Source organism: Pelobates fuscus, chromosome 11 (genome assembly GCF_036172605.1).
Source record: "Pelobates fuscus isolate aPelFus1 chromosome 11, aPelFus1.pri, whole genome shotgun sequence".
Lineage (NCBI taxonomy): Eukaryota > Metazoa > Chordata > Amphibia > Anura > Pelobatidae > Pelobates > Pelobates fuscus.
The window spans coordinates 84650062-84677207 of record NC_086327.1 but is presented as its reverse complement, the minus strand read 5'-3'; the positions used below and the strand labels follow the sequence as shown (position 1 = coordinate 84677207).

The 27146-nt window shown below is 39.1% G+C and overlaps 1 protein-coding gene across 1 annotated transcript; it reads left to right on the top strand.

Moving 5' to 3' along the window:
• The first annotated feature begins 475 nt into the window (after positions 1 to 475).
• CHMP2A (charged multivesicular body protein 2A) lies at positions 476 to 13278 on the top strand. Its single transcript, XM_063436733.1, has 6 exons — positions 476 to 576; positions 4336 to 4521; positions 8031 to 8210; positions 9588 to 9718; positions 10087 to 10148; positions 12969 to 13278. The coding sequence occupies exons 2-6, from the start codon at positions 4354 to 4356 to the stop codon at positions 13088 to 13090; spliced, it is 663 nt and encodes a 220-aa protein (XP_063292803.1). The 5' UTR covers positions 476 to 576; positions 4336 to 4353; the 3' UTR covers positions 13091 to 13278.
• The last annotated feature ends 13868 nt before the right edge of the window (positions 13279 to 27146 follow it).

Here is a 27146-nt window from a genome sequence, read left to right as displayed (position 1 = left end):
GGGTAGGGTGGCTATAGTGTCCCTTTAAAGTCAGAATTGTCATGTATTCTAATAGAATTTCTAATTTCAGGACTGACTGAGTAGGAATATATATATATATATATATATATTTCAGCTATTTTAGGCTAATATTTGAAAATCATTATAAATTCCATACAATACACACTATTCCATAACCCTGAAAATGTATCTATTTGTCACCCCAGTTAATACAGTCTCCTGCCCTCACACCTCACAGTATATACAGGTTCATGGCCATAAAAGTATAAACGGCTTGACCAATGGGTGCAAAGCTAAGCTTCTGCGCGTCATGAGAAACACACACACACACCACAGCCCTTACTGCTCAAGCCTTCCTGCTTCCACTCCTTGCCAGCAGTAAACATGGCGGCTGGGAGAGTCACTTCCCTCTTGCGTGCCCTGCTTGCCATCACGCGTGGTGACGCAGCGGCGCTCCCCTGGCTTCTCGTGACCGTGACGTCACGCAGTGGCCAAACAGGAAGAGATCCAAACGGTAAGAAGACAGGGGAGGCAGGTCGCAGCAGTTGTTTGGTCAGTCTGGTGTAAGGCGGAAAGGTGAGTCCAGGCCTATGGCTGGCTGGCTGTCTGTATGTATCAGCAACCCACCTGGGGTAAAGCCTTGGGGGCCCCAGCTGGATAGGCTTCATGATCTTTATTTACCTTGTCACTCACGATATTTATCATAATACATTGTAAAACAGGTCTTTCCTCTAAGTGTGTCACTGGCCTTAAATATAAGGTTATTACAATTATTATCTTTTATTGTGATTAATATTGTACTCAGAACAATTCACATTATGGGTGTATCTAAAACATGTCTTTCCTCTAAGTGTGTCACTGGCCCTAATTATGAGGTTGTTACAATTAATTATTTTTTATTGTTATTTAATTTTGTACTCCTAATAATACCCATTATGGGTGTGTCTGGCCAGGTGAGCCTTTCCTATGGTGGGCTTCCCTATCTCTTCTAGTGTAAAACCAGGAAGTTAGGGTAAGGATTGGGCAGGTCTTGCTCTGCATGTCGTGGTGTAAGGCTTGCCACAGGGCAGTAATTGTTATATAAATATATTTGTTGTATAAATACAACTCTAAGAATCCTTTGCCACCACTGAGGAGGTGAAAGCATCATTGTAGTGGTGATGGTGTGCATCAGCTGGGGATTTACATTTTGGCAAACTCTGTATTTTGCGCTTGTGGTTAGAAAAGAGTGTCACAGGAACCTTTTGTTTGCTTCTGTGCATATTTGAAAAGAGTGTCTTTAGTTATTTTGGATGGTATATACATATATAGCTTACATTTACAACATAGAATGTGATGGCAGATAAGAACCATTCGGCCCATCTAGTCAGCCCAATTTTCTAAATACTTTCATTAGTCCCTGGCCTTATCTTATCTTATAGTTAGGATAGCCTTATGCATATCCCATGCATACTTAAACTTCTTTACTGTGTTAACCTCTACCCTCTCAGTAAAGTCATTCTTCCTGATATTATTTTTAAACCTTCGTCCCTCTAATTTAAGACTGTCCTCTTGTTGTGATAGTTTTTCTTATTTTAAATATGGTCTCCTCCTTTACTGTGTTGATTCCCTTTATGTATATAAATGTTTCTATCATATCCCCCTGTCTCGTCTTTCCTACATACTGTAATGATTCTAGTCCCCAGTGTCAGTTCACTAGATGTTAAAGAGACATGTATCATTTTGACAATTAATTTTTATTTTTAGATCAGCAAGAAAACCCCTTTTAAACATTGCATACAACCAAAATAAAGCAAGACAAACTTTTTTGAACAGTATGTGATAAATGTTTATACGTTTACTGCACATTTGATCAGATTGCATTATTAGACACACCTTGGGGAGTGTCTTGAGCTCAGTTTCAGTCCATTAGTGACGGACACAGGGCATCATTGTGCAGTAGCAGGAGATAGAAAACAGACACTGGAGCCTGCTCTGTATGATCTCACTGATTCGTCTCCCTCCCTTCTCCTCCTGTCAGGGTGTTGAAAGGTGAAGTGGTTTTCCAACTGCACTTGTGTAAGTCTGTCGGGCATGCCCAATGTACTTTCCCAGCATTCGTAGAGATAGGGCATTGGTTAGGTCAGCATCCCCTCTGTATTTTCTCATCTGGAGTGGGTGTGAAAAGCATAGGAAAGAAGATCGTAAATATGGCAAAAGAAAATCCCATTTACCTGTTTGTTTGTTTTTGGGGGGGGGGGGGTCGGTTTTTTTTCAGCCTACAGAGTGAGGCACCTGTTTCATTCAAAGCTAAAGCCTTGGATTGAGAGAGTTGTTTCAAAATGATGCATGTCCCTTTAAAGTGATATACTTGTGCTGTTGACAAGAAGGTTCAAGTGCAGATGTTTAAAAGTTGGACCATATTTATGCTGTTTTTGTAGTTTTTAATGCCCAACCAAAAACATAGCTGGCATAAAGCTTAAAGGAACACTGCAAGTACATTAACCACTGCAACCCCCTGTAGAGGTTATGAAATCAGGAGTGGCCTGGCTCTTGCTCAACATAATCTGTGAAACCATTTTAGCATGGCTTGAAACTTACCTGGGTTCCAACAGGTACCTACATTGCACCAGGTCTTTTAAAGTAGAAGATTCACTCACTAGCTAAGCGCATCTGCTGAATCTTCTCAAAAGGTCAATGAGTAGAAAGAGTTCTTCTGCTGAACAGCGGGCTGTAATAGTTATTGTGCTCGGAGAGTTCCTTAAATAAAAGAACATCATAGATGGAATAGGAAATGTTTGCTGTCAATTATGCTAAAGAACTTCTTATAAAATGTCGTCAATACATTGTGCTACCGAAATTCCTAGCAAATAAATAGATTTCTCAATATTATACACTAAATATCGCTACCTCTCCCTCAAGGTATGCATATTCCTGGCATGCATTCATGCTGAGGTCTCTCTGCACGAGAACAACGTACAGGCTGTTCTCTGTTGGGGCTTCATAGTTATTAAGCTTGCGCCATCACCCGGTGCGCTCATTGTTTAAACCAGCATCCTAAAGAGGAGTTTGCCATCTGAGGCTTTCCCAAATAGAGACACGGTACAGAGGAGACTTCACACTCATGAAGGCCGCTAATGGCAGTGCTGGAACTGTTGGAAAGGAGGTAAATATCCTAAAAAAACAACACAGTGAAAAAGAGACATTTTTGGTAAATATTTAATTATATTTAATGTTGGGAAATGGGCTACAGGTTCACTTTATTGATGATGTTTGTCTATGATCTGCTCTTACAATGTAAAGAAGCAGCCTGCTTGAGAGACTTATTCGGGGGAAGAGGGGAGATATTTTATAGTATCTTTTATGTTATTCACTGAAGTCCTAATTGTAGCAGAGTGAATCCGAAAAGCTATTTTTCCCCTCATGAAATAGCCAAGCTGGGTGTTGGAGAATGTCTCCAGAGCAGCTATTTTGGCTACACTGTGCCTTTTACATCTCAATTGACTGCATTTTGAACTTCAGTTTCTTGGTGCTTTTTTAGATTTCAGTGCAGTAGTTTTGTGTTCTTATTATGTTTTTTTTTTTTTTTTTTTTTTTTTAAAGTTATACTTAAAATAAGGAATTTCAAATAGACTGCAATTCTACAGTTCAGTAATAAGTTCCTTCACCAGTTGCTGTAGATGTAGGGACCCAGACCACTCACCGCACTGAATAGTCTGTGTCGTTGCATTGCCTCTGATGTTTTGCTTCTGTAATGTAAAACATTGCCTTTTTGGAGACACTGCAATGTTTTCATTGTGGGGTAAACACACCTCTTGTGGCTTTTACACTGACAGCCACCAGATGGTGCTTCCATAGTGAGAACTGAGTCAGACTCTGTTTTTGAAATTTGACATCCTCACACATTGCATGAGGATGTCGAACAGTCAGTGCTTCTCATAGCGAAGTATTGGCTTCAGTGATTCCCCATGTGAAACATTTGATTGGAGGAGCGTGTTACTTGTCGTGCACATGCTTCTCATGCAGTGCTTCTCTATGAAAACCATTAGACTGAATGAGAAGCCGAAGAGGAGAGCAGGTAAAATAAGAGGTGGAGTGGGTCTCGGTTTTGGTGCTGGGGAAAAGGTTAGTATGGGGTTATTTAGTGTAGTTTAAAAAATACAAGGTGGACCTGGAGGATACAAACATACCATTAATCTATTTAACTAAATATGTATTTTAATTTTTACATACAATTTTCTTTTTAATAAATATTTCTTATTTATTGTTTTGTGTAACTTTTGTGCAGGCGGTATAAAAAATAAAATAGATTTGAAAAAACATCTGTTTTTTTTAATTTTAAGTATTTTATTTTAGCACATCTAAGAATTCAACATGGAATTTTTGTTCGGTCGTCGAAAAACTCCAGAGGAGATGTTAAGACAAAATCAGCGTGCCCTTACGAAAGCCATGAGAGAGATGGACAGAGAGAAGCAGAAACTGGAGCAGCAAGAGAAGAAAATCATTGCTGATATTAAGAAGATGGCAAAACAAGGACAAATGGTGAGTGCCGTTTTCAAGACATTTGCTTAAAAAAAAAAAAAATCCTCAATTACATTAACTTTTATTTATACAGTGTCAATACGTTCAGAGCTATCTATCTCAAGAAGAGGAAATAAAAAACAGGTAGCCAGAAACTATCTGATTTAAGGCTCTTTTCCAATATTGTTGATACTTTTTTGCCAGCCACCACTTGTTAAAATGCCTGTCACTACTGTTTATAACTGCAAGATTTCACCAGTAGCAACACGGAATGACAAGTTTCTGCTGTTTAATACCAGTGGCTGAATGGCAGATGAGGGCTCCCATCATTATCTGAGGGACTTGCTAAATGCTGCTTAGAGCGTTTTTTCTTTCCCCCAACACTGTTGTGACTGTATAAGAGTTGCCACTATCCTTCAAAACTTAAAGGGACACTATAGTCACAAGAACAGCCACAGCATAATGTAATTTTTCTGGCGAGTATAATCATTCCCTTCTGGCTTTTTGCTGTAAACATTGCCTTTTCAGAGAAAAGGCAGCATTTACATTACAGCCTAGGGCAGGGATGGGCAACCTTCGGCACTCCAGATGTTGTGGATTACATCCCCTGTAATGCTCTTACACCAATAATGCTAACAAAGCATCATGGGAGGTGTAGTCCAAAACATCTGAGTGCCTAGGGGTACCGCCAGTGGACACTCCTCAAATGGTTACTAGAGATGCTTCCTTGGGCAATGTTGCACGGTGTCTTAACCCTCTGTGAACTTTCCTCATAGAGATGCATTGGGAGGAGATGCTGATTGGCCAGGCTGGCATTTGGCTCCACCTCCTGCCCCACCTCCATGGCAATTTCAGCCAATCCAATGCTTACCTATAGGAAAGCATTGTGATTGGCTCAGATCATCACTTCTGCTGATGTCCGCCAAAGAGGAGGATCAGGGGCAGAGCCAGTAGCAGAAGACTGGAATAAAGGTAATAATTTACCATATTTAGGGGTGGGGGGAGGGGGTAGATGGTGATTTTTTTATTTTATTTTTATTTATTGTTTTTCTGTTTTTTACTGTATAGCTTTTTTTTTTTTCTGTCTTTATTTTTCCATCTTGACAAGGGTAGTTTTATAACATAGGCAACATGGCTTGTGCAAAAGCCTAAAAATTTGCGACATAGTAAAACACTGCTATACATTTGACAACTCATAGCAAATCCAACTTAACATTAGTAGTAGGCTTGTCTAGTTACTCGTCAAGGTTTTTCCATTTATTAATCTGAACAAAAGATATAACATATTATATGTTAAACTATATTATGCTATACGTCCTGTGTGTTCGTCTCTTTGACAACCTTTCACCATTGGTACAGTGCAGTAGGGGTGCCTAATGTAGCGAGGTTTTTCCCGTAGTTACCCCCTTCAATAGGGCGGGCTCTGTTTCCACCAGGACGGTGCACTTTTTGCGGTTATTATTTATCTCACTGTACAGTAGCGTGTGGTGTCTTACATTATGTAGTACTTTGTGGCTAAAATTATGGTATGGTAAAAGTTTTGGTCGGGGGGGAACTCCGTCGCCCGTCCCTTATGCAATGTACACGACCCGGCCGGGGTCGTCTAGTTCGTTGCTTATGTAAGGTTCGATTTTCGATTCTCAGGCTCCCTCCCGGAGGTTTGAATCAAGAAAAAAGTAACAGAACTTAGAATAAGAGAGTGTAGAGAGTTAGCTGGAAAGGAATGGGGAGGAAGGGGGGGATAGGGGAAGGGTGTACGTCAGTCCCGTGTAGTATGGCATTGTGTGGGGTTCCCTAGTATATGTCCGAGTCCTCTGGGAGGTCCTCAATTAGCTCAAACCCCTATTTCACAGGGGTCGGGTGGATGTCATTTCGTCGGAGAGGTCGCTATTCTGCCAGGGTTCCCACAGTTTGTAGAAGTTGGTCATGGTCCCTTTCAGTCGGACAGTCAAGTCGTCCATTAAATATACCTCTTTTATGTTGGATATGACCCTCCGAGTTGGTGGCATTTGTGTTTGTAGCCAGGTCTGCGCTATCGCTCTCCTGGTGGCTAGAGAGATCTTATTGAACAGTTTCTGTCCCCCCCCCCTTGTCCAATCATCTAAAGATCTGCTAAGCAAGTATGTCCAGGGATTTAAGTCGGGCGCTCTATGAAAAATAATTTTAATCATGTTGTATATCCTTGTCCAAAAGGATTGTGCTTGGGGGCATTCCCACCACATGTGAATGTATGTGCCTCTATGGCTGCATCCCCTCCAACAGGTGTCAGTAGGTGTTTGTTTCATGCAGTGCAGTTTAGCCGGTGTGGTGTACCATCTAAACATCGTTTTACATGCCTGTTCTTGAAGGGATACGCAAATGGACACTGAGTTGTTAGCTTCCCAGATTTCTTTCCACTCTATTCCCTCTAGTACCTCCCCTAGATCCCTTTCCCATGCGTCTGTGTACGCTAGGGATCCCCATTCCTCTGTTTCTGAACTTAAGTGTGTGTATAGGCTGGAGATTAGGCCTTGTTGAGCGGTTTCTTTAATACACATCCTCTCAAAGAAGGTGTGTGGTGTTTTAGCAGCCTGTTGCACTACTGGTTGCTGTACATAGTCTCGAATTTGCATATACCTGAAGAAATCGGCTGGGGTAAGATGCGCTAGTTGTTGTAAGTGATCAACTGATGTAGATGGTGATTTTTAACACTATAGGGTCAGGAATACATGTTTGTGTTCCTTTAACAGCCTTCATATAAATGGTTATGGGATGTCCAACAAGCTCATATAGGTCTGATGGTCAGGTGCCCACATACTTGCCTTTATAGTGTATCAAAGCTTATAAAAAACATAAACATTAAAAGAAAAGATGAAGTTGTTCTTATTCTCAGTAAAATGCATGTGCCATTTAAAAACGGAAAAAAAAAAACACTTTACCAAAAATTGACCTAAATCACAATATAGTACATAGCCTACACTGTCACTATATCCTGCTAAGGCCAATCACAAGGGGAGTATGCTCTGAGTGAGCCTTTTCTTACTGGCAATTTGTGTGTGTGACAGTTTACACTGCATATGTTTGTGCTTTACCTGCAAGTTTACTTTAGATGGGTCAGTATCTTTGCAAGCAGACGTTATAAGAGGTCAGCTCTAGCAGGCTATTAATAGTGCTGGAGATACGAAATTCTAAATTTAAAGAGACTGTGCAATAAAGGAAGTGTAAACCTCAGATCTCCCTTATCATGAAGTGTTTTTAGAAAGGCTCTGTAATTGACTTCAGGGGCATGATCTATACACCAAAACTACTTCTTTAAGCTAAAGTTGTTTTGGTGACTATAGTGCCCCTTTGACCCCTACTCCAGAATGTCACACATTTATTTAAACAACCAGGTGGAAGACTGTTTTTATGCATATACAAAAGTAAACCCATAATGTCCATAAAAAGGCAGTTTAGTGCTTTAACAGCATTACTTTTCATTTTAAAGCTATGGAAACTACTAGTCTGTAAGTGAGTTGCTTATGAATGGTTTGTGGCTTATTCTCTTTCAGGATGCCGTTAAGATTATGGCAAAGGACTTGGTACGCACTCGCCGTTATGTGAAGAAGTTTATTATGATGCGAGCGAACATCCAAGCAGTTTCTCTTAAAATCCAAACTTTAAAGTCTAATAATTCTATGGCTCAAGCAATGAAAGGCGTGACTAAAGCCATGGCTACCATGAACAGACAGGTAATCTGCCTCAATCTATTTCTTCACTCACCTGCACTCTAAGTGGCCAAGTGATCTGATCTCTTTACAAATATTATTTGCATTTCATCTTACTGGCTTACATTGGAAGTCCAACCAAATTCCATCAGTTGTCTTACTACTTTATGAATAGCAATCTATTTTTATTTAAGAATAGTATTCCCAAAAATAAGTAAAATCTGCTTGTTTGCTACTATCTTTATAATATATTACTAAAGTTCCATGTGGCCAGTAAAGGTTGCCACTCTGGATGATGTAATAGAGTGTTGGCAATCAGTACTCGGATGATGTACAAGGGTAAGAAGATATGAAATGGTGTTAAAATGTGCAGATCATATACTATCTTCATTGTAGGTGATTGGAATACAGGCTGCTTGTTCTTCCCACGAATGCTGTTAACAGTACACTGTAATACAGCTTACAGATTAATGTAGTTAAATTGACACTATAATACAGCTTATTGTAGTTATTCTGGTGTCTATAGCCAGTCCTTGCAGGCTTTTTAATGTAAACAAGGCAGTGTTTACATTACTGCCTAGTAACGCCCCTTGTGGTCACCTAGTTGGCCAGTAGAGGTGCTTCTTGGGTCAGTGCTGCACAGATGCTGATTAGTGCTTAAACTCCACCAAGGAGGCTGAAAGAACCAAAGCCAAGCTCAGAGTGGGAGAAAGGGTTAGTAAAATCACCTTTTTACAGCAAGTAGAGGGTGCCAGGGACACAAATAGTTTTGTTACCACTATAGTGGAATACACATATTTGTGTTTTTCTTTAAACATCCCTAGTTTGATGTGCAGTTTTTATTGGTATTGCCTAATGTCACATTCCAAGTGTCTGCAATGGAGTGCCAGATTTTTTTATCATATCATAAATCTACAGGACTTTGGGAGGCCTTTAATTACAATTGGCATTGTTACATTCTGATCTGCTTGTTAGTATGTGGGGATTGTAATCCTCTCTTCAGGATAGTGTAGGTTTTTATTTAAATTCTTCCTTTAACACCATTTGTTCATGAAATATTCTCTGTAATATGTGTTATCACTATGCACAATTCCTCTAATAAACACAACCTTAGATTTGCAAAATTGGTCCCTATTGAAGTAGTTTCACTCCCCCCATGGTGGCATGACTTGCAAGTACATGGGGATTGCTAGAGGAATCATGACAAAAGTAATTAGATTTGTATAAAATGTCTATTTATTGAAAGGTCAGCTGCCTTCAAATGGTTTACATGGTAAATAGATATGATGCTTATTTAAACTTCTGTGTTTATAGATCAAAATGAATCAAACATTAAAAAGTGTAATTGTGGCACTTCCTCTTTAATAACTGATCAGTTTGTATCTCATTTATATCTTGTAGCTAAAATTGCCTCAGATCCAGAAAATAATGATGGAGTTTGAGAAGCAATCAGAAATTATGGACATGAAGGAGGAGATGATGAATGATGCTATTGATGATGCAATGGGTGATGAAGATGATGAAGAAGAGAGGTACATTTGGTTATATATTGTTTCTTCTATGTTAGATCTAACACAAACCGTTGATGTAGCAATCTGCCCAAGTTTTGATTGGTGCAGGAGACTAACCTAGCTGTGGTCAAAATAATTGGTTTGTAATCCATGTTGTTGAGCCATGTTGTTGAGCTATCTACTTTTTTTGCTAAAATATTCAGAAGTCTGTACATGTTATGTACAGCAGTGTGGTATATTTGTGTTTATAGCGGAAAGCAAAATGTAATAACGTTTTGGAAAGGCCGGTATTTTGTTGCAATGCCATGAAGTACTTGAAGATTTTAGAGCAACATTTAGATTAATATCCTCGCTCTACAAACAGGACTTACGCTTTTTTTTTTCCGCAGTGATGCTGTCGTCTCCCAAGTACTGGATGAGCTGGGTTTGACACTTACAGATGAGCTGAGCAGTAAGTATATTCTTTTTAAATTCCAATTTCCTTACATTGTGTGTGCCTGGAAATCCAGAATATTTGTAACTTTCTTTTTGAGTCATCTTGATATTGTAGTGTATTCCCTTTTCATTAGATGTCCCCTTAGTGAAAATCAAAATTCCAGCACATAACATTACTAAAGTGTAAATAGTTATGAATTTCAGTTAGTTTAAAGGACAACTGTCACCTTAAAACAAATTCTAAATATAAAAGCCCTTTCATCAAGTTTTAAAAGGAAATATATATATATAATTTTTTTTTTTTTTTTTTTTTTTGAGTCTCATCCCTACATTTTAGTATATGACCACATCCTTCAGTCATAAACATGCACCTTGGGTCAGGCAGTGACTGGTTTTCCCGGTTTCTTTATAATTCACTGGTAAAACCACACCTTGAATGTGCAATGCAGTTTTGGGCATCTACTTTAATCTATAGATTTATCAATGAACACATTAATAGATTAAATGTCATGTTCTCTTTTAAAAGATGAGCGAAAAACTAACTACAGGTATGCTATGAAGAAGAATATTGTAGGACTAGGAAAAAAGGGGAATGGAAACTAGAACTTGTTTACCAAAAAACACATCTCAAGCTAGTATATATACAAGCTAGTACGAACTACTGTCTAGTAACCTGTTCAATAGTAGGACTGTATAGAGGACAAGAGGTCATATATTTAGACTTGAGAAAGTTGAATTCGCTACTTGCAGAGCAAAGCATTCTGTATAGTAAGGACCATGACAATGTGCTTAAAGGGATACCAAAAATATTAATTAAACATGGACCCTTTATGAATGTTTCCTCATGTCATCCTACTCATTAAGATAATTATGTAGAATCCTCAAATCCTTTCATATCTTGAAGAAAAAGTAAGTTGGATACCCAAACTGGGAAGCAACTAGTGGTGTGTCCTGGGGCGACCAAATTAGGGGTTAACCCTTACAAAATTGTATACATAGAAAAGTAGACCTGGTGGGTCAGAGAAGGTAGGGCGCCCCCTAGTGAATATCTGTACATATATACATGGAATAAAACATAACTTTTAATAGTTGCTGCATCTAAAATGCTAATGGTAGGGACCTAGATACCTAACAAACAAAAATAATAATGAGTACAAAAAGAGTGAACAAAAAACACCAATAAACAAAACAAAGCAAAACAAAACAAAAATAAAAAGAAAATAGTTAGGGAGGATATCAATGAATGTGAGAGCGTGCAGGATGGGGATAGAGTATCCTAAGGTGATAACCTGAGGGTTACTAGGCGAATAAAACGCTCCCCCAAACCTACTAAATATCTCACGAGTACACTGGTTACTCTCTGTATAGTAGTGCTGTTGGTTCTCCGTATAAGACCCCACTCTCAGTATGCAACCCTGAATCAGGTGGGGTAAGGACCGTGGCAAACTATAATTTGTCCATGGAAAAGGGGAACTAAGCAACAAAAGAGTAGCAAAATAGAAAAGTGTATCAAGTAGATGGTCCTAGTCTGGATGATACAAATGTATCTAAAGAATAATACAGTTATAGGAGCAGTACCACAGGGGTTAAGGGAACGAATTCAGTGAGGGGAGAGCAGCCACAATTTAGAACAACGCTAAAGGGCATTAATTAGCAGCCATGCAGTTGTATCTTTGAAAAATTGCTCATTACCCCTCATCCGTACCCCCAGTAGAACCCCTCTGTCTAGAAATGATACAAAACATAGGAAATGGCTACGGGAACAAGGCTCAATGTGCAGAGAGCCCTAAATGGCTGACCTGCAGTGCTATAATAGACCAGGTTTAGACCAGCCGACCTGCTGGATCTTTAGATTAGTAATCACCACTCGCTCAATGCACCCCTTCAGTCCCCTAGTCGCCACCCCTCTTGTCCGAGAGAAAACCTCTGTATCACTGCTAAAGACCTAATCGGTATTGCTCAGCTTACTAACTGATCATCCATGCAACTGGACACGTCACATATCCTCCCTAACTGCCTGCCTGACACGTGTTTCGGCGCCAATGCTAGCGCCTTCTTCTGAGGCTAAATGAGAAGTGGACCACGGGAGCTCCTTAAATATCCCCACATTGATACGTCATACAGGTGGGCGTGTTACATAGTTTTGCGCCCAGACTGATCGACAACGGGCTAATCACGCCCCTTGATGACATGTTATGCTAATGAGATTCCCCGGACCTGGTACTGCTCCTATAACTGTATTATTCTTTAGATACATTTGTATCATCCAGACTAGGACCATCTACTTGATACACTTTTCTATTTTGCTACTCTTTTGTTGCTTAGTTCCCCTTTTCCATGGACAAATTATAGTTTGCCACGGTCCTTACCCCACCTGATTCAGGGTTGCATACTGAGAGTGGGGTCTTATACGGAGAACCAACAGCACTACTATACAGAGAGTAACCAGTGTACTCGTGAGATATTTAGTAGGTTTGGGGGAGCGTTTTATTCGCCTAGTAACCCTCAGGTTATCACCTTAGGATACTCTATCCCCATCCTGCACGCTCTCACATTCATTGATATCCTCCCTAACTATTTTCTTTTTATTTTTGTTTTGTTTTGCTTTGTTTTGTTTATTGGTGTTTTTTGTTCACTCTTTTTGTACTCATTATTATTTTTGTTTGTTAGGTATCTAGGTCCCTACCATTAGCATTTTAGATGCAGCAACTATTAAAAGTTATGTTTTATTCCATGTATATATGTACAGATATTCACTAGGGGGCGCCCTACCTTCTCTGACCCACCAGGTCTACTTTCCTTTCATATCTTTCCTCCTTTTTTTTCCCCACCCTAGATCTTCCTTCAACAGGAGGATCCCTCAGTGTGGCTGGAGCCAAAAAAGCAGATGCTGCTGCTGCCTTGGCGGATGCAGATGCAGATCTGGAAGAAAGGTTGAACAATCTGCGGCGAGACTAACATGCTGCATATTGCAGATCATGGACGCTTACTTTTTTCTTTTTTTTTTCTCCTAATTTCTTTTCTTTGTTACTATTGAGGATTTTAGTTGGTGGCAAGATAAGGAGTAGCTTCTCTTTCTGAGAGATGTAAGACACCAAAGCTGATATTAAATTGTTGACCGTAAGTCAAGATTAAGTTCTGCTGGCGCTTGTTGTGGTCTCCTATTCATGCTTTTGATGTCCAAAGAGCTTGATATTCACCATCTATTCTTGACTATATCATGTGTCTGAAATTTGTTGATTTTGGAGGCCTCTTTCTTTGTATCTGTACTACACAAAAATGCTTATTTAAACATTAGTTTTATTATTATTACATACAAAACTGTACACAATCTTCAAGTGAAACCCTTTTTTGTGTGTGTCTGCACTATAGTGGAGTCATTTGACATTGCAATACAAAGTATTCATAGAAGAGTGAAAATGTTGTATCCATCAGCACCATATTTATTCAGATACGCATATTATTAGAAAGCGCCTATACATGTCTGTATCAGGGCTCAGATTTTCTGTACTGCTAGGTGGGCCTCAGCAATTACTTGCCACTGCAAGCCCATGGCACATAAACCAGAAGTGAATTTCTACTTGCCAGGGCTAAATTTTAACTTGCAAATGGTGAGTAAAAATTGTCTCTAAGATAAGTTTTATGCTGGTAAAGACACGCCAAGAGTGACTGTTCTAACTCTTAAATAAAAAATACTGTCTGTATTTCCTAGTTTTCAAGAAGTGCAACAATGGAATCATTCTAAGTAGGGAGCAATCGAGTACAGTTGTCTCCCAAACAGAATGACAATCTCTGTGTTTGTACTGGTCTTTGCTCGTCCTGTTCTATCTGTTTATTTCTTATAATGAAAAGGTTCACAGTTTACCTTTTTTAAATTACACTAGCACATATAAATAACCAGGAAGTGTCGAACGTTGTTTTTTCTGTCGAGTATTAACAGTTTGAGGTAAGTTTTTTTTTTTTTTTTTAAACTATAGCAATAGTTATACTTTTCAAATAATTTTCTTATACCCCTCAATATATAGTAAGCCAATGTTGCAATGTTTGGGGTAGATTTTATTTTTTTAAAGCTTTTATTGATTTGGAATACCTTCTTTTAGGTGTAAATCTGATCTCTAGATAAGAATTATGTCTAAAAACAAACATGCTTATATGTTTTAAGTAAGATTCGTTTGGCTTTGTGGGGGGGAAAAAACTAAATACAATGGAACCTATTTATTATTGTGGAAACTAGACTTTGTAAACAATTATTTAAAATGGATCTATATCTCTTATCAAGTTAGGCTGTACCCAGTGGCCTGGCAAATGGTTAGAGCTGTTTTGACCAATGCATAGGTACCTGACTTTTGTCTTCTGTTCTCTGATCCTACCAAACAGTCAGCAGAATACTGAGTGCATCATATTGTTTGGGTCCTGCAGTTGGCTTTTTAAGGAACTATCAGCTACTGTGGGACAACATTTTCCATGATGCTTTCCTTTCAGGTGGTTATGGTGTCACTGCTTTGGAGTATTCGGGGCTCGATACTATTTCCTCTATTAAAACTTATTATCAACTTAGTCCTAGCTCTGGTGCTTACGGAGCATCTTTTCAAGCCATCAACTTTAAAAAAAATTTATTTTTTTTTTTTTAAATTTCATTTAAGAAGCTCCAGCAATCTATGTAATAAAACTAAGGTGGATCCTAAAAATAAGACCTTGTGACACCTTGCTTAGCAAGGAGATGTTGAAATGGATTGTGCTCGACGTGAAGATGTTAATTAGACGATGACATCTAATGTTTTCAGAAATGTAAAAAAACTGTAGTGGACAATAAATTGTGTTTCTATGTATACTAAGCACCGTCCACAGGCAGGTAAATGTACAAAATACAGTTTAATATAGACCCCCTTGAAAGACCATGAAAGTGCTCTGCTCCCTTTTCTAATTTTGCTGCCTGAAATTTGGAGAAGCCAATTTGTTTCTATATAATTGTACATATAAGAGGAACATCTCTCAACTATTACTGTATAATCTATGTGTTATCTTTAATAATAAAGGTTTTACTTTCTGTGCATTGTGTACAGTGGTAGATTTGTTTCACATTGATTAGCATTTAGTGCTCATTGACCATCCATGATCCTTCAGGTTTAGTTGGCCTACAGCTCCCAAACCTCCCTCTGCCATCAAACTATTAGATGGAGCCTGAAGTAAGTATACAGTAGTGTTTGCTAAACTTGGCACCCGAGATGCCTGTGGACTACACTTCCTTTGATGCTTTGCCAGCTTTTAATTTAACAGTGCGTCATGGGAATTTGGCTCACAAATTCTGGTAAGCCATAAGGGTTATAAGATCTGTTTTTTATTTTGTTTTTCCTTTTGGCTTATATCTTATCAGCAATCTACAGACCATACTTTGCACCTTGTGTACAGTGTTCCTGATGAAGCCTTGGCAGCATTGACTTATTGGAAGCTCTTTCCCTCACAGAACAAATGACCGGAATAGTAACTGTGAAATTAGTATAAATAGTACTGCCCACTCCCTATGAGGCAGTTTTTGTTTTATTCTAGTTTTAGCAGACGTAGTGTTTGTTTTGCTGCTTGTTTTTTTTTTGTTGTTCACCGGGTCAATATTTTTTAGCACTTATGCAGAGTTTAGTGAAAGAATGTAAAACAAAAAACATGATTGAATATATATTTGTGGTCTAAAACATGATAGTAGTATAATTATGATAAGTAGTATCAATTGGTGGTGATAATTCGGTTGTGGTGTGCTGAAACCAAGGTACGGATAGGCCTGTAAACAAAAGGGCCCAGCACTGAGCGTGAAATAAACTTTAAATAAAGGGTGAGGTGAGTGGGATGATCTGAAACAACCCCCATAAGAGGAGGAGGAGGGGTAAGGGAGAAAGGGTTTTTATAGGACAAACTCCTCCCACAAATTTGGCCGTCAAACTTGTGGTCGGAAGCATGTTAGTAGTATGTATCATTGCAGGGCGGTGATAAATGGGGCATGGTGTGCCGAAACCAACGTATGGGTAGGTCTGTAAATAAAAGATGCAAAAAGGTATCAAAGGAAAACACACTTTATTGCAGCAATTGGAAAGCTAAACTTTTAAAAGCTTTCCTAAGTTGTTTCTCAGGTGGGTGGGATGTATCCTTTATAGACTGAGGCTTTCCATCTCCCCAGTTTCTTTATGACATGCAATGGGGTTTCAATTGTGGAGGCTACTGATGATGCCGCTATACTGAATGAATGGCCAGAAAAGGATGCTCGGTTGTACCCCAGTCTCAATCCAACCAATCATCCATGATCCCACTATTTCCCACAGACAACTGGTGCCTAGTAAAAAATACTAGATTTTTACCTGACTACAGTTAACAGCTACCCACCTAATTCACCTCTACTCTTGCCTCAAGGCTTCCCGCCTACTACCTCCAAATGTAACTATAACTACATACTAGTATATAGTTGTTTTAATCATGTTGTTGGTGGGACTTTCGAACGGTTTAGTATCCAGCAGGTCCATAATGGCTCTGCATAAAGGCTGTCTATTTGAGGTAGGGGATTTATCTTTTTTAATGATGCCTCTTGAGTGTACTTTTGATGGGGTAAGATGTGAGAAAGGGTATATGATTGGGATAGGTGGTGAGCATGTGATGCTGAATCCCTGTAAGGTAAAGCTTGATGGTTTTATAGGCTAGTTTAAGATGAAGATGGCAAAAGGAGGTAAAGACCACCATGGTCTCAATGGAGTAATTCTCCTCTATGTGGAACTCCATGGCAAACCAGCTGAAAAAAAGATCTACAAAAAAGAAAAACAATACAAACATTTCTATGCTTTAAGTGGTTGTACTCACAAGACAGTAGAATATAAATCGTTTAATGGGTGCCTACTGCGATAGAGGTGGAGAGGCCTCTTAGGACACACCCAGTAGTAGACTCGGGAATCCAGATTGGTAAAGTGGAAATGCTTTTATTGTAGCAGCATGTAACAAGTATAGATGAAAAGTAAATGCAGATTTAAAAGGTTCTCCTTCAGAGAGTGGAGCATTTACTCTTCTACTATATATTGACTGAAATAAATGCTGTGCATGGGCTGATGTAATGTCCTGACAATGCTCCTTTAAAGGGACACTCCACTGCCCTAATACAAAACCATGTTTTTTTTTGTTTTTTTTTAATCACTGTTTAGTAGATATACACAAAATGACAGCATGCAATTAATAATGCATTTTTAATTGGGGTTATATCTAAACCTCTTGCCAAACCTACATTTCTCTTGTCTGCTGCCTTAGCAAACTCTCCATCTTAAAATAACTCTCCTCAGGTTCTGCTTAGACAATAAAGGAGTAAAGAAAGGTAATGTAATTATTAACCTTCTGAAGTGGGGGTAAACCCTAGTGAGACTGGTCACTATGGATTCACCCCTTAAGGACACATGACGTGTGACATGTCATGATTCCCTTTTATTCCAGAAGTTTGGTTCTTAACAGGTTAAATGAGAAAAAAGAGAGAGAGAACTGCCAGGAGAGATCGAGAAATAACTATTGCTGGTGGAGTGGCAAATCTCAACCAATTAGGCTAGATATTTAAAAAAAAAAAACTGAACTTTTAGTATAGCGATTAAGATGTGAAATAAATCACCACAACAAAAAGAAAAGGAAAACAAAATTCAAACAGAAATAATAATGTACATATTTACAAAACAATTATCCTGAGTGTAGCTATAATGTCTGTATAGGAAAATCTGGTAGTTCTACCCAAATATAGGGATAATTTATACAGAGTAAGGTAATACAGGCTGTAGATTTGTGAGTTCGGGGGAGGGGGATGGGGGAGGGAGGGTCTGTAGCAGACCAGAAGTAAAAGGAGAATAGAAATAAATCAAAATCTACACTCCAAACAAAGGGATAAGGGGACGTCTCCCTCCCTTTTAGAAAGAAAAAAGTAGTATTTCATAATGTGCAGTGCTACAATAAGAATACAAACATATCAGAAAATGCATGTAATGCAGGCTAAATGGTCTTGCTAGAGATCGTGCAACAAAAAAAAAGTCCAGCAATATAGTGGGAACGAAAAAGCAACATTGTATTAGCTAATAGTCACTGCCAAACAATGTAGCCAATACATGTCTGTATCAATAGGGGTGATAGCAGGGAGAGGTTAAGTAAATGCTAATCCTGTGCCTTTGAGGGCACCCCAATGTAATTCAAAATACCTGTTACTCGTAAATGGATGTATAAGTAATACCTAGAATCAATATAATGAAAGAAAGCTGGAGATTGTAATGATAGCCGTATCTCCAGGTACCAAACACCCCAAAAGTACCTTAAAATTACATAAAACCCCACAAAAGTTATATCCCCTAATACCCCCGATCTGGGCGACCAACATATCCAAAAATTATCCAGATGGGTTCAGGGGTTCAGGAATTTCATGGAAGTCATAATTTGACCAACCGCACGCATGGTCCCATTCCCAAACCAGTTCCAGAAAATCAGGGCTTGCGGTCAGTCTAGTTTAGTAGTTTAAAACCGAACAAACTACCAAACATAGTCAATGTTCTTACCCTGGAGCTTGTTCTCCTTGTTCGTGGGAACATTTCCATCGAACAGTGCCTTTCTAAGTGTTGTAGAACCGAACACAGACAATCATGGAATTCCAGGGGTGTTTGGAAGTTTCAGTGTCTGAAAATAGTTCCATGAACTCGACGATCAAAAACCGCTGCCTGTGTTCATGCAAACATGGTGGCCGCCACCTCGTGGTTGTCCATAGGAATTGCGGCCACCCAGACGAACACTTAGAACACTGCAGTGGACATTATCAATTAGGCTTAACAAGATACAGGGTGGTCTCCGGTTCGTGCGGCTGTTCGGTTCCCGAATCCACATAGTCCAAATACACGGACGGGACTTTTACATCACATTTTACAGGGTCCATAGTCTGTGGGCAGGAGGCTGGCAAGCAGGCCCCTCCAGGTACTCATGGCAAACTCACTTGGAATGGGGAGTTTGTCACACTTCAGGTCCTTCTTGTGGAAGGACGCACAGTGGGAACTCATAAACTCTATTGGGAACTCTATTATCATCCAGGTTTCTACTATCCCTTCTTACCACAACACAGGTACTTTATACCCTTACCTCAATAAGCACTTACACCATACTGGAAATATTTCCATTAACGTTCCCATTGTGTTTTTATGTTCCTCTCTATGATATTCCTTTCTCAAGCTCAACCACAGACAATGCCACCTGTTCAAGTGCTGTTTTTGAGTAACTCTATAAGGAATCCTGCATGTTACATAGTTACATAGCTGAAAAGAGACTTGCGTCCATCAAGTTCAGCCTTCCTCGCATTTGTTTTTTGCTCTTGATCCAAAAGAAGGCAAACAAAAACCCCAGTTTGAAGCACAATTTTGCAACAAGCTAGGAAAAAACTTCCTTCTTGAATGGCAGTCAGATTTATCCTTGGATCAAGCAGTTATTACCCTACAGTGAAAGATTATATCCTTGAATATTCTGTTTTTGCAAGTATGCATCCAGTAGCTGTTTGAACATCTGTATGGACTCTGATAAAACCACCTCTTCAGGCAGAGAATTCCACATCCTGATTGTTCTTACAGTAAAAAAACATTTCCTTTGCCTTAGACAAAATCTTCTTTCTTCCAGTCTAAACGCATGGCCTCATGTCCTATGTAATGTCCGGTTTGTGAATAGATTTCCACACAATGGTTTGTATTGGCCCAGAATATATTTGTATAATGTTATCTTATCCCCTCTCAGGCGATGTTTTTCTAAACTAAATAGGTTTAAACTTGTTAACCTTTCTTCATAGCTGATATGTTCCATTCCTTTTATTAATTTTGTAGCCCGCCTCTGCACTTTTTCTAGTGCCATAATATCCTTCTTTAGAACAGGTGCCCAAAATTGCACAGCATATTCAATATGTGGTCTTACCAGTGATTTATAAAGAGGCAAAATGATATTCTCATCCCGAGAATGAATGCCCTTTTTCATGCATGACAATACCTTACTGGCCTTGGCCACTGCTGATTGACATTACACATTGTTGCATAGTTTGTTGTCTATAACAATTCCCAAGTCCTTTTCGTGTGTTGTTATCCCTAATTCGCTTCCATTAAGGGTATACGTTGCTTGTGTATTCTTTACGCCGAAGTGCATAACTTTGCATTTTTCAACATTACATTTCATCTGCCACTTGAGTGCCCAGTCCCCCATTCTATCTAAATCCCTCTGCAGCAAAGTAATATCTTGCTCGCATTGTATTATTTTACAAAGTTTTGTGTCATCTGCAAACACTGAAACATGACTTTCAATGCTGTCTTCAAGATCATTTATAAACATGTTAAATAGAAGGGGTCCCAGAACAGACCCTGAGGTACACCACTTGCCACCTCTGTCCAGCATTAATTTACCATTAATGACAACTCTTTGTACTCTGTTTTTAAGCCAATGTTCTACCCAAGAACAAGCATTTTCATCTAGACCGAGTCTAGACTTGAGTTTGAACACTAATCTATTGTGTGGAACTGTATCAAATGCCATGGCAAAATCCAAATAGATCACTACCACTGCAACACCCTGATCTATACTTCTACTTACTTCTTCGTAGAACGCAATCAAGTTAGTTTGACATGATCTGTGCTTCATAAAACCGATAACCATGTTCTTCTCAAGGAATTCTTGAATATAATCCCTTAATAACTTTTCAAATATTTTACCAGCCACAGAAGTTAAGCTCACAGGTCTATAATTTCCAGGCAAGGATTTTGAACCCATTTTGAATATAGGAACCACATCTGCCTTCCTCCAATCCTCCGGAACACTTCCTGAAAGAAAAGAATCTTGAAAGGTTCATTTATTTCTACACTTAGTTCCTTAAGTACACGTGGATGGATACCGTCAGGCCCTGGAGCTTTGTTTATATTAACTTTCTTTAGTTGCTGCAGCACCTTGTCTTGAGTTAACCAATTACAATTATTCTGCAAGTTTTTAGTAGCAATCGTTTGCACATCTATTGCCATGGGTTCTTCCTTAATATATACGGAGGAGAAATACTTATTTAAAATTCCTGCCTTTTCCTGGTCTTCATTAACTAACACCCCATTTTAGTTTTTAGTGTACCTACACTTTCATTTTTTATTTTTTTTTAGAATTTATGTACTTTAAAAATGCTTTGGGGTTGGTTTTGCTCTCTTTAGCTATCATTTTTTCATTTTGAAGTTTAGCAAGTCTAATTGCCTTTTTGCACGCATTATTTGCTTCCTTATATCTTTTATAAGATGCATCTGATTTGTCCGATTTAAATGCTTTAAATGTCCTTTTCTTATTTTTAATCTCTTGTTTTACTTCTCTACTAAGCCACATTGGTTTTAATTTGTTTCTTTTATATTTATTTCCCAATGGTACATACTGAGAATGTACCTTTCTAATATTTGTTGGAAGATGATCCATTTATCCTCTGTTCTTTTCACTCAATAGTTTATGCCAGTCAATATATTGTAAAGCTTCCCTTAACTTATTGAAATTGGCCTTTTTAAAATTATATGTTTTAGTATACCCCATGTGCTTTTGTTTTTTTTTAGTTTATTTCAAAGGACACTATATTGTGATCACTATTTCCCAAGTGCTCACCTACTTGAATGTTGGTCAAAAGATCAACGTTGTTTGTTAAAACCAGGTCCAGACAAGCGTCCATTCTAGTTGGTGCTTGTACAAGTTGTGACATGAAGGTGTCATTTAACAAGTTTAAAAACCTAATTCCCTTTGCTGAGCTACTAGTCCCTCTGTCCCAATTTATGTCCGGGTAATTAAAATCTCCAATAATTAACGTGTTACCCAGATTTGCAGCTTTCTCAATTTGCTCAAATAGCTGTTGTTCCTCGTCAATATTAACATTAGGTGGTTTATAACATATCCCAACCAATAGTTGATTTCACTTCTTTTGCCCCGAGCAGATATTTACCCATAACGCTTCCACATTTTCCTCAACAAATTCAACTAGCTTAAGATTTGGCTTTAGCTCATGGTTGACATACAAACATGCCCCACCACCTTTCCTGTTTGTTCTGTCCTTTCTAAATAGTGTGTACCCATTTAAGTTAACTGCCCAGTCATGTGTCTCATCCCACCATGTTTCAGTTATGCCTATTATATCATATTGTTTAGTGTATACTAATGTCTCTAGTTCCCCCATTTTGTTATTTAGGCTCCTTGCATTAGTAAGTAAATCTTCTATCATCTGACATGCAATTTCAGAATTGAATGCCAAGTGTACGCTGTAGAGGGAATATTCTGCAGTCTTGTAATCATTTGGCTGTTAGTTTGTCATTATGGCCGTAAGCTTTCTCTACTCATCACCTTATCTCCCTGAAATGTCTGCTAATTTCATATAATTTAGAAATATATAGAATGTGATGGTAGGCTCTGCCATTCTATCATGTATTCTTCACCAATTTACTGTCGGTAAAATATGTAACAGTGATTAAACCCTTGAACACATGAAAAATGATCAGTTTAACCCCTTAAGGACCAAACTTCTGGAATAAAAGGGAATCATGACATGTTACACATGTCATGTGTCCTTAAGGGGTTAAAGGCAGGGCCGGGTTAACATATGGTCTGATGGAGCTGCAGCTCAAGGCCCATGCCCATGGAATCGGCCAATTGATTTAAAAAAAAAAAAAATGTATTTTTATTTTTTTACACACTACTCTTAGGGTTGCCAACTCGATGGTATTTATTTGAGGCTGCCTAGCCAGTGCCAATATTGCAGTAATACCGGCAATACAAATGCAGGTATTTTTATCAGTAAAAAACAGAGATTACTCTGCAATACCAGCACCGGCCAGTAGGGGTCGCTGTGTGTGTGTGTGTGTAGAGAGAGGCAGGGATAGGCAGTTACAGCATATACCTGCATCTCTCTACTCAGTGATCTGCGGGGGAACAGCTACATGTGGACACTAGGAGACATGGAAACACAGACACTAGGGACACTGATACACTGGGAGACTGGGAATTCTAGTTACATGGTCCTCGTCAGTGGCCCACCCTTTTACCCCATCCATAGACTTCCTGCTTCACTAGACACTGCTTTAGGGCATATGGATTTACATGAAAGCATGAATTAGAGAGAGATTAGCATATTTTAAGAGAATCTGAGTTTTCTTGCAGCTGCATCCTATGAGTTTCCCTCCGCAACATCTCCACCAGATACATAACGCTTGAGAGTTATTACTGTTTTAGTGTTTTTGGTCGATAAGATTCTGTACTTAGGCCCCTCATAATTGTCAGCACCAGGCTCACTGGGGTCTTAATCTGGCCCTGTTTATAGGAATGCATCAGTGTTTGAGCATCTTCTACACATCTTGTCCCCAGTCTGGTGTCTGTGAGTTATCTCATGTTTGGTAGCTACCAATTATCAAATTCAGATAATCCTGATTTGTTATTTTGCTTATCTTCACTCTTAACTTGACAGATACAGATTTATTGTGTTTATATTTGACTATTTAATGAGATCTAGAAGACTTCATAGTCTGTGTCCTTGCCTAGACATTCTGGAAGACTGCAGCAAGTATGACATTTTAGTGAATTCTATGCTTAACCTTTTTTGGGTAGTTGTAGCATTTGATCCCCTTCCCCCGGGATACTTGTTTGTGATTAGCCGAGAATGGTTGATTATATTAGGACTGTCCTTTTAATATTCTTTTCTCGAAGATATTGTTTTGATTATTTAGGATAGGGGTAGGCAACCTTCGGCACACAATGTTGTATACTACATCTCCCATGATGCATTGTCAATATTATTTAAGTAAGAGCATTATGGGAGATGTAGCATCTGCAGTGCTGAAGGTTGCCTACATCTGATCTAGGATATCCCAGGTGTTAGGGTGTGCACAGAGCACCCATTTAGTAAGAGCAGGCACCTACCTACTTGTGGCAGAGCTGTATGGCAAGTGCCTACACTTCAGATTTAGACCTTGGACACACGGTGCAGGTGCCAGGGCAGCTGCTGAGATCGGTATGCAGTTTTACTGCACAGCTCCCTTGCCACCCTGTACTAATACATGGGGGAAAAAAACATTGCCCTTGCACAGAGCTTCGAGAAGCAGTGCAATCAGAGCACAGACTGGCCCTAGGAAAAACAAAACAAAAAAAAAACCACACTAGACACTAGAGATAAAAGCCTAAATAAAAATCAACTGTGTGTGTATATGAATGGGATCATGTCTCACATTCATACATGTACATACAAACACTTTTTTCAGATTTTATTTATTTTGCAATAATAATCCACACTCTTTGGTTTACCCTTACTCCAGAGCAGTCAGAATGTTTAGGGTTTATTCACTAAGCAGTGAATTGAAAACTGAATGTCGCTACATTCAGCTTGGCTCTTGTAGCTTGAATTTAGCAAGTTCTGTTTTCAGTTAACTCTTTTTTTTTTTTCTATGAGTGGTCTAGGACAAACAGCCAGTGGACAATTTCCTATGTTTATTTTATAAAGTGTCACTGTTACACTAACTTGTCAGGCCGGTTATCCAGGTCCGTAGTCTCATGATCTTTGTTTGCTAATTTCCTGTATTATAAGAATGAGGTAATCTGTACTAAATATAATGAACATGAGCGTTTATCACTCTTTGCACATTCAATATTTCTTTAGGTCAACTATCCCTACGGGTTGAACTCTGAAACTGCTCACACCTATGATACGTTGGCAAAATCAATTTCTGTGGCTCCTAACATGTCAGATTATAAGGAAACAAAAACTGTTCTGTTAAAGGGACACTGTAGAATTAGGAATACAGATCTGTACTTCGTTTCAGGCCAAAGCTATTCTTGTAAAAGCAAAAAAAATAAATTGCCTTCTGTCTGACGCAGAGTCTACTTTGGCGCTGATACGGCCTACTCCTGGTCTATGATTCTGGAGGCATGCCTCCAGGTTGAAGGTCGAATCCAATGCTCCAATGGGGACTGAAGGGACATGCCTGGCACGCTGCAATGTGCCTGTAATTCTGTTATAGAGAATCATTGAATACAATGATTTCCTATGGCAGACCATGATGCCACTGCACATGACATCATGGTATTCTATGTTCAACTCAATTTTTTTTTTGGTGGTCATTTTGTTTGGGGAATGATTTGACAAGAAAATTGTCTTCTCTCTCCATTCTTGATGGATGTGATTGGCTGAGGGTGCTGTGAGTTGGTTAACACAATACTCACAAACTATAAATACCCAAAACAACAATATTACTTGCTCCGGGAGTTCCTCAGGGAAACCATTCAATGTTGGGGGTGTATGTATGTATGCTGAGCCGGCATTAGGGGGTGACAACCATGATGGTTGTCATGGGCCTGGCGGTCCTGGGGGGGCACGGACTGCACTGCTAATGCTCTGCGTTTCCATGCCCCCTGCCCTTCAATGTCCGTATATTGGAAGGCTTGGCCTGAAGTTGTGGGAGGGGCTATGTGCCTTTAAAAGGGACTCCCCCCCCCCCCCCCCTTCCCTACATTACCATGGTTGACATATATACCCCCATAGAGTGAGGGAGGACATGGGGGGCTTAAGGGCATATGGGGGTGCCTAGCGGGACAATTAGATGTAGTGGAGTTGGGAGGGGGGATAAAAAAAACAAAACTGGATTCGTCCATGACAGTGCCGCTTAAGTTGCCTATAGGATGCACCGGCCCTGTATGTATGTATGTGTGTATATCAGCATATATATGGGTCTGACATTTAGTGTCTGTTGGTGTGTGTAAGTCTGTGTGAGTGTGTATATATGTCTGGTACTGTGTCTGTGTGACAGTAGTGAATATCTGTGTGTTTTGTCTTTTCTGGCATTTGTATCAGTGAGTGTGTTAATATCTGTGCGTATATGTGCGTGTGCACGCATGAACGTGTATTAGAGTGCTTAAATATGTGCATATATGTATGTGAATGTATACATTTTTCTGTCCGACCAAATTGTTTGTGGTTTTTCCCATTTAATAATATGCAATTTATGCATACTGAAACGAAAACTACAGTTAATGCATTAGTTCCCAGTATGCCCAAAATACTTGGATTCTTGCTAATGGCTTGTTAGTAAAGCGGTAAACAGCTGAGCAATCTTGAGCTGTTTTGTGGTTGTATTTTATAACATGATACTCCAACACCTATTTAGTCTCCTCCCCCCCCCCCCCCCCCCCCACTTATTTAGTATATATCAGTGGTTCCCAAACTTTTTAGATTGAAGGTGCCCTTAATATTTCAGTATTTTTCCAAGGCACCCCAAGTCAAATTTTCTAGGTTGTATATCTGTACAGCGCTGCGGCATTTACTGTCGCTATAGTGTAATACACAGTGTTGGTGTTCGAAGGGGTGCTTGTATTTAGTTATTGTGTTTTAATACAGGGGTGTGTCTGTATGTAATGTTTGCGTTTATTTGAAGGGGTGTGTCTGAATGTCATGTTCACTTTTAAATGCAGATGTACATTTGTGTGAAGTATTTGTGTTTAAGTGAAGGGGTGTTTTTGTATATTTTTTTGGAGTTTGAATGCAGGGGAGTGTTTGTATGTTGTGCTGGTGTTTGACCAGACACACTTACACAGATATTCATGCACATTAACACACCGACACATACACACAAATTCATATAGACACCAACACATACATACATACATACATATAGATACACACTGACACATACACACAAACATTGATACATGCACACACCATGACACAGATACACAAACTGACACAAAAATGCACACGCTGACACACAGATGTGTGCGCATACACAGACACAGAAGCACACTGATATGTATATATAAACACACACACAGATGCACACCCTGACACAAACATACTCGCGCACACACACACACACGTGTGATATTTTTTTTTATTTCTCCAGCCACCCTGTTAACTTACCTTGTGTGTCGAGGAGGGTGGCTTGGACTCCGGGGGAGGGGAAACCCTGATCTAGAGTAAAACATTTCTTAGAATAATTTGGGATTTTTACCAAGTACA

What these genes read in the sequence shown, in the direction of transcription:
- CHMP2A (XM_063436733.1), top strand. Translation starts at nt 4,354, where the DNA reads ATGGAATTTTTGTTCGGTCGTCGAAAAACTCCAGAGGAGATGTTAAGA. An exon ending in TGGCAAAACAAGGACAAATG is followed by an intron (nt 4,522 to 8,030) that starts GTGAGTGCCGTT and finishes ATTCTCTTTCAG; the next exon opens with GATGCCGTTAAGATTATGGC. An exon ending in ACTTACAGATGAGCTGAGCA is followed by an intron (nt 10,149 to 12,968) that starts GTAAGTATATTC and finishes TCCCCACCCTAG; the next exon opens with ATCTTCCTTCAACAGGAGGA.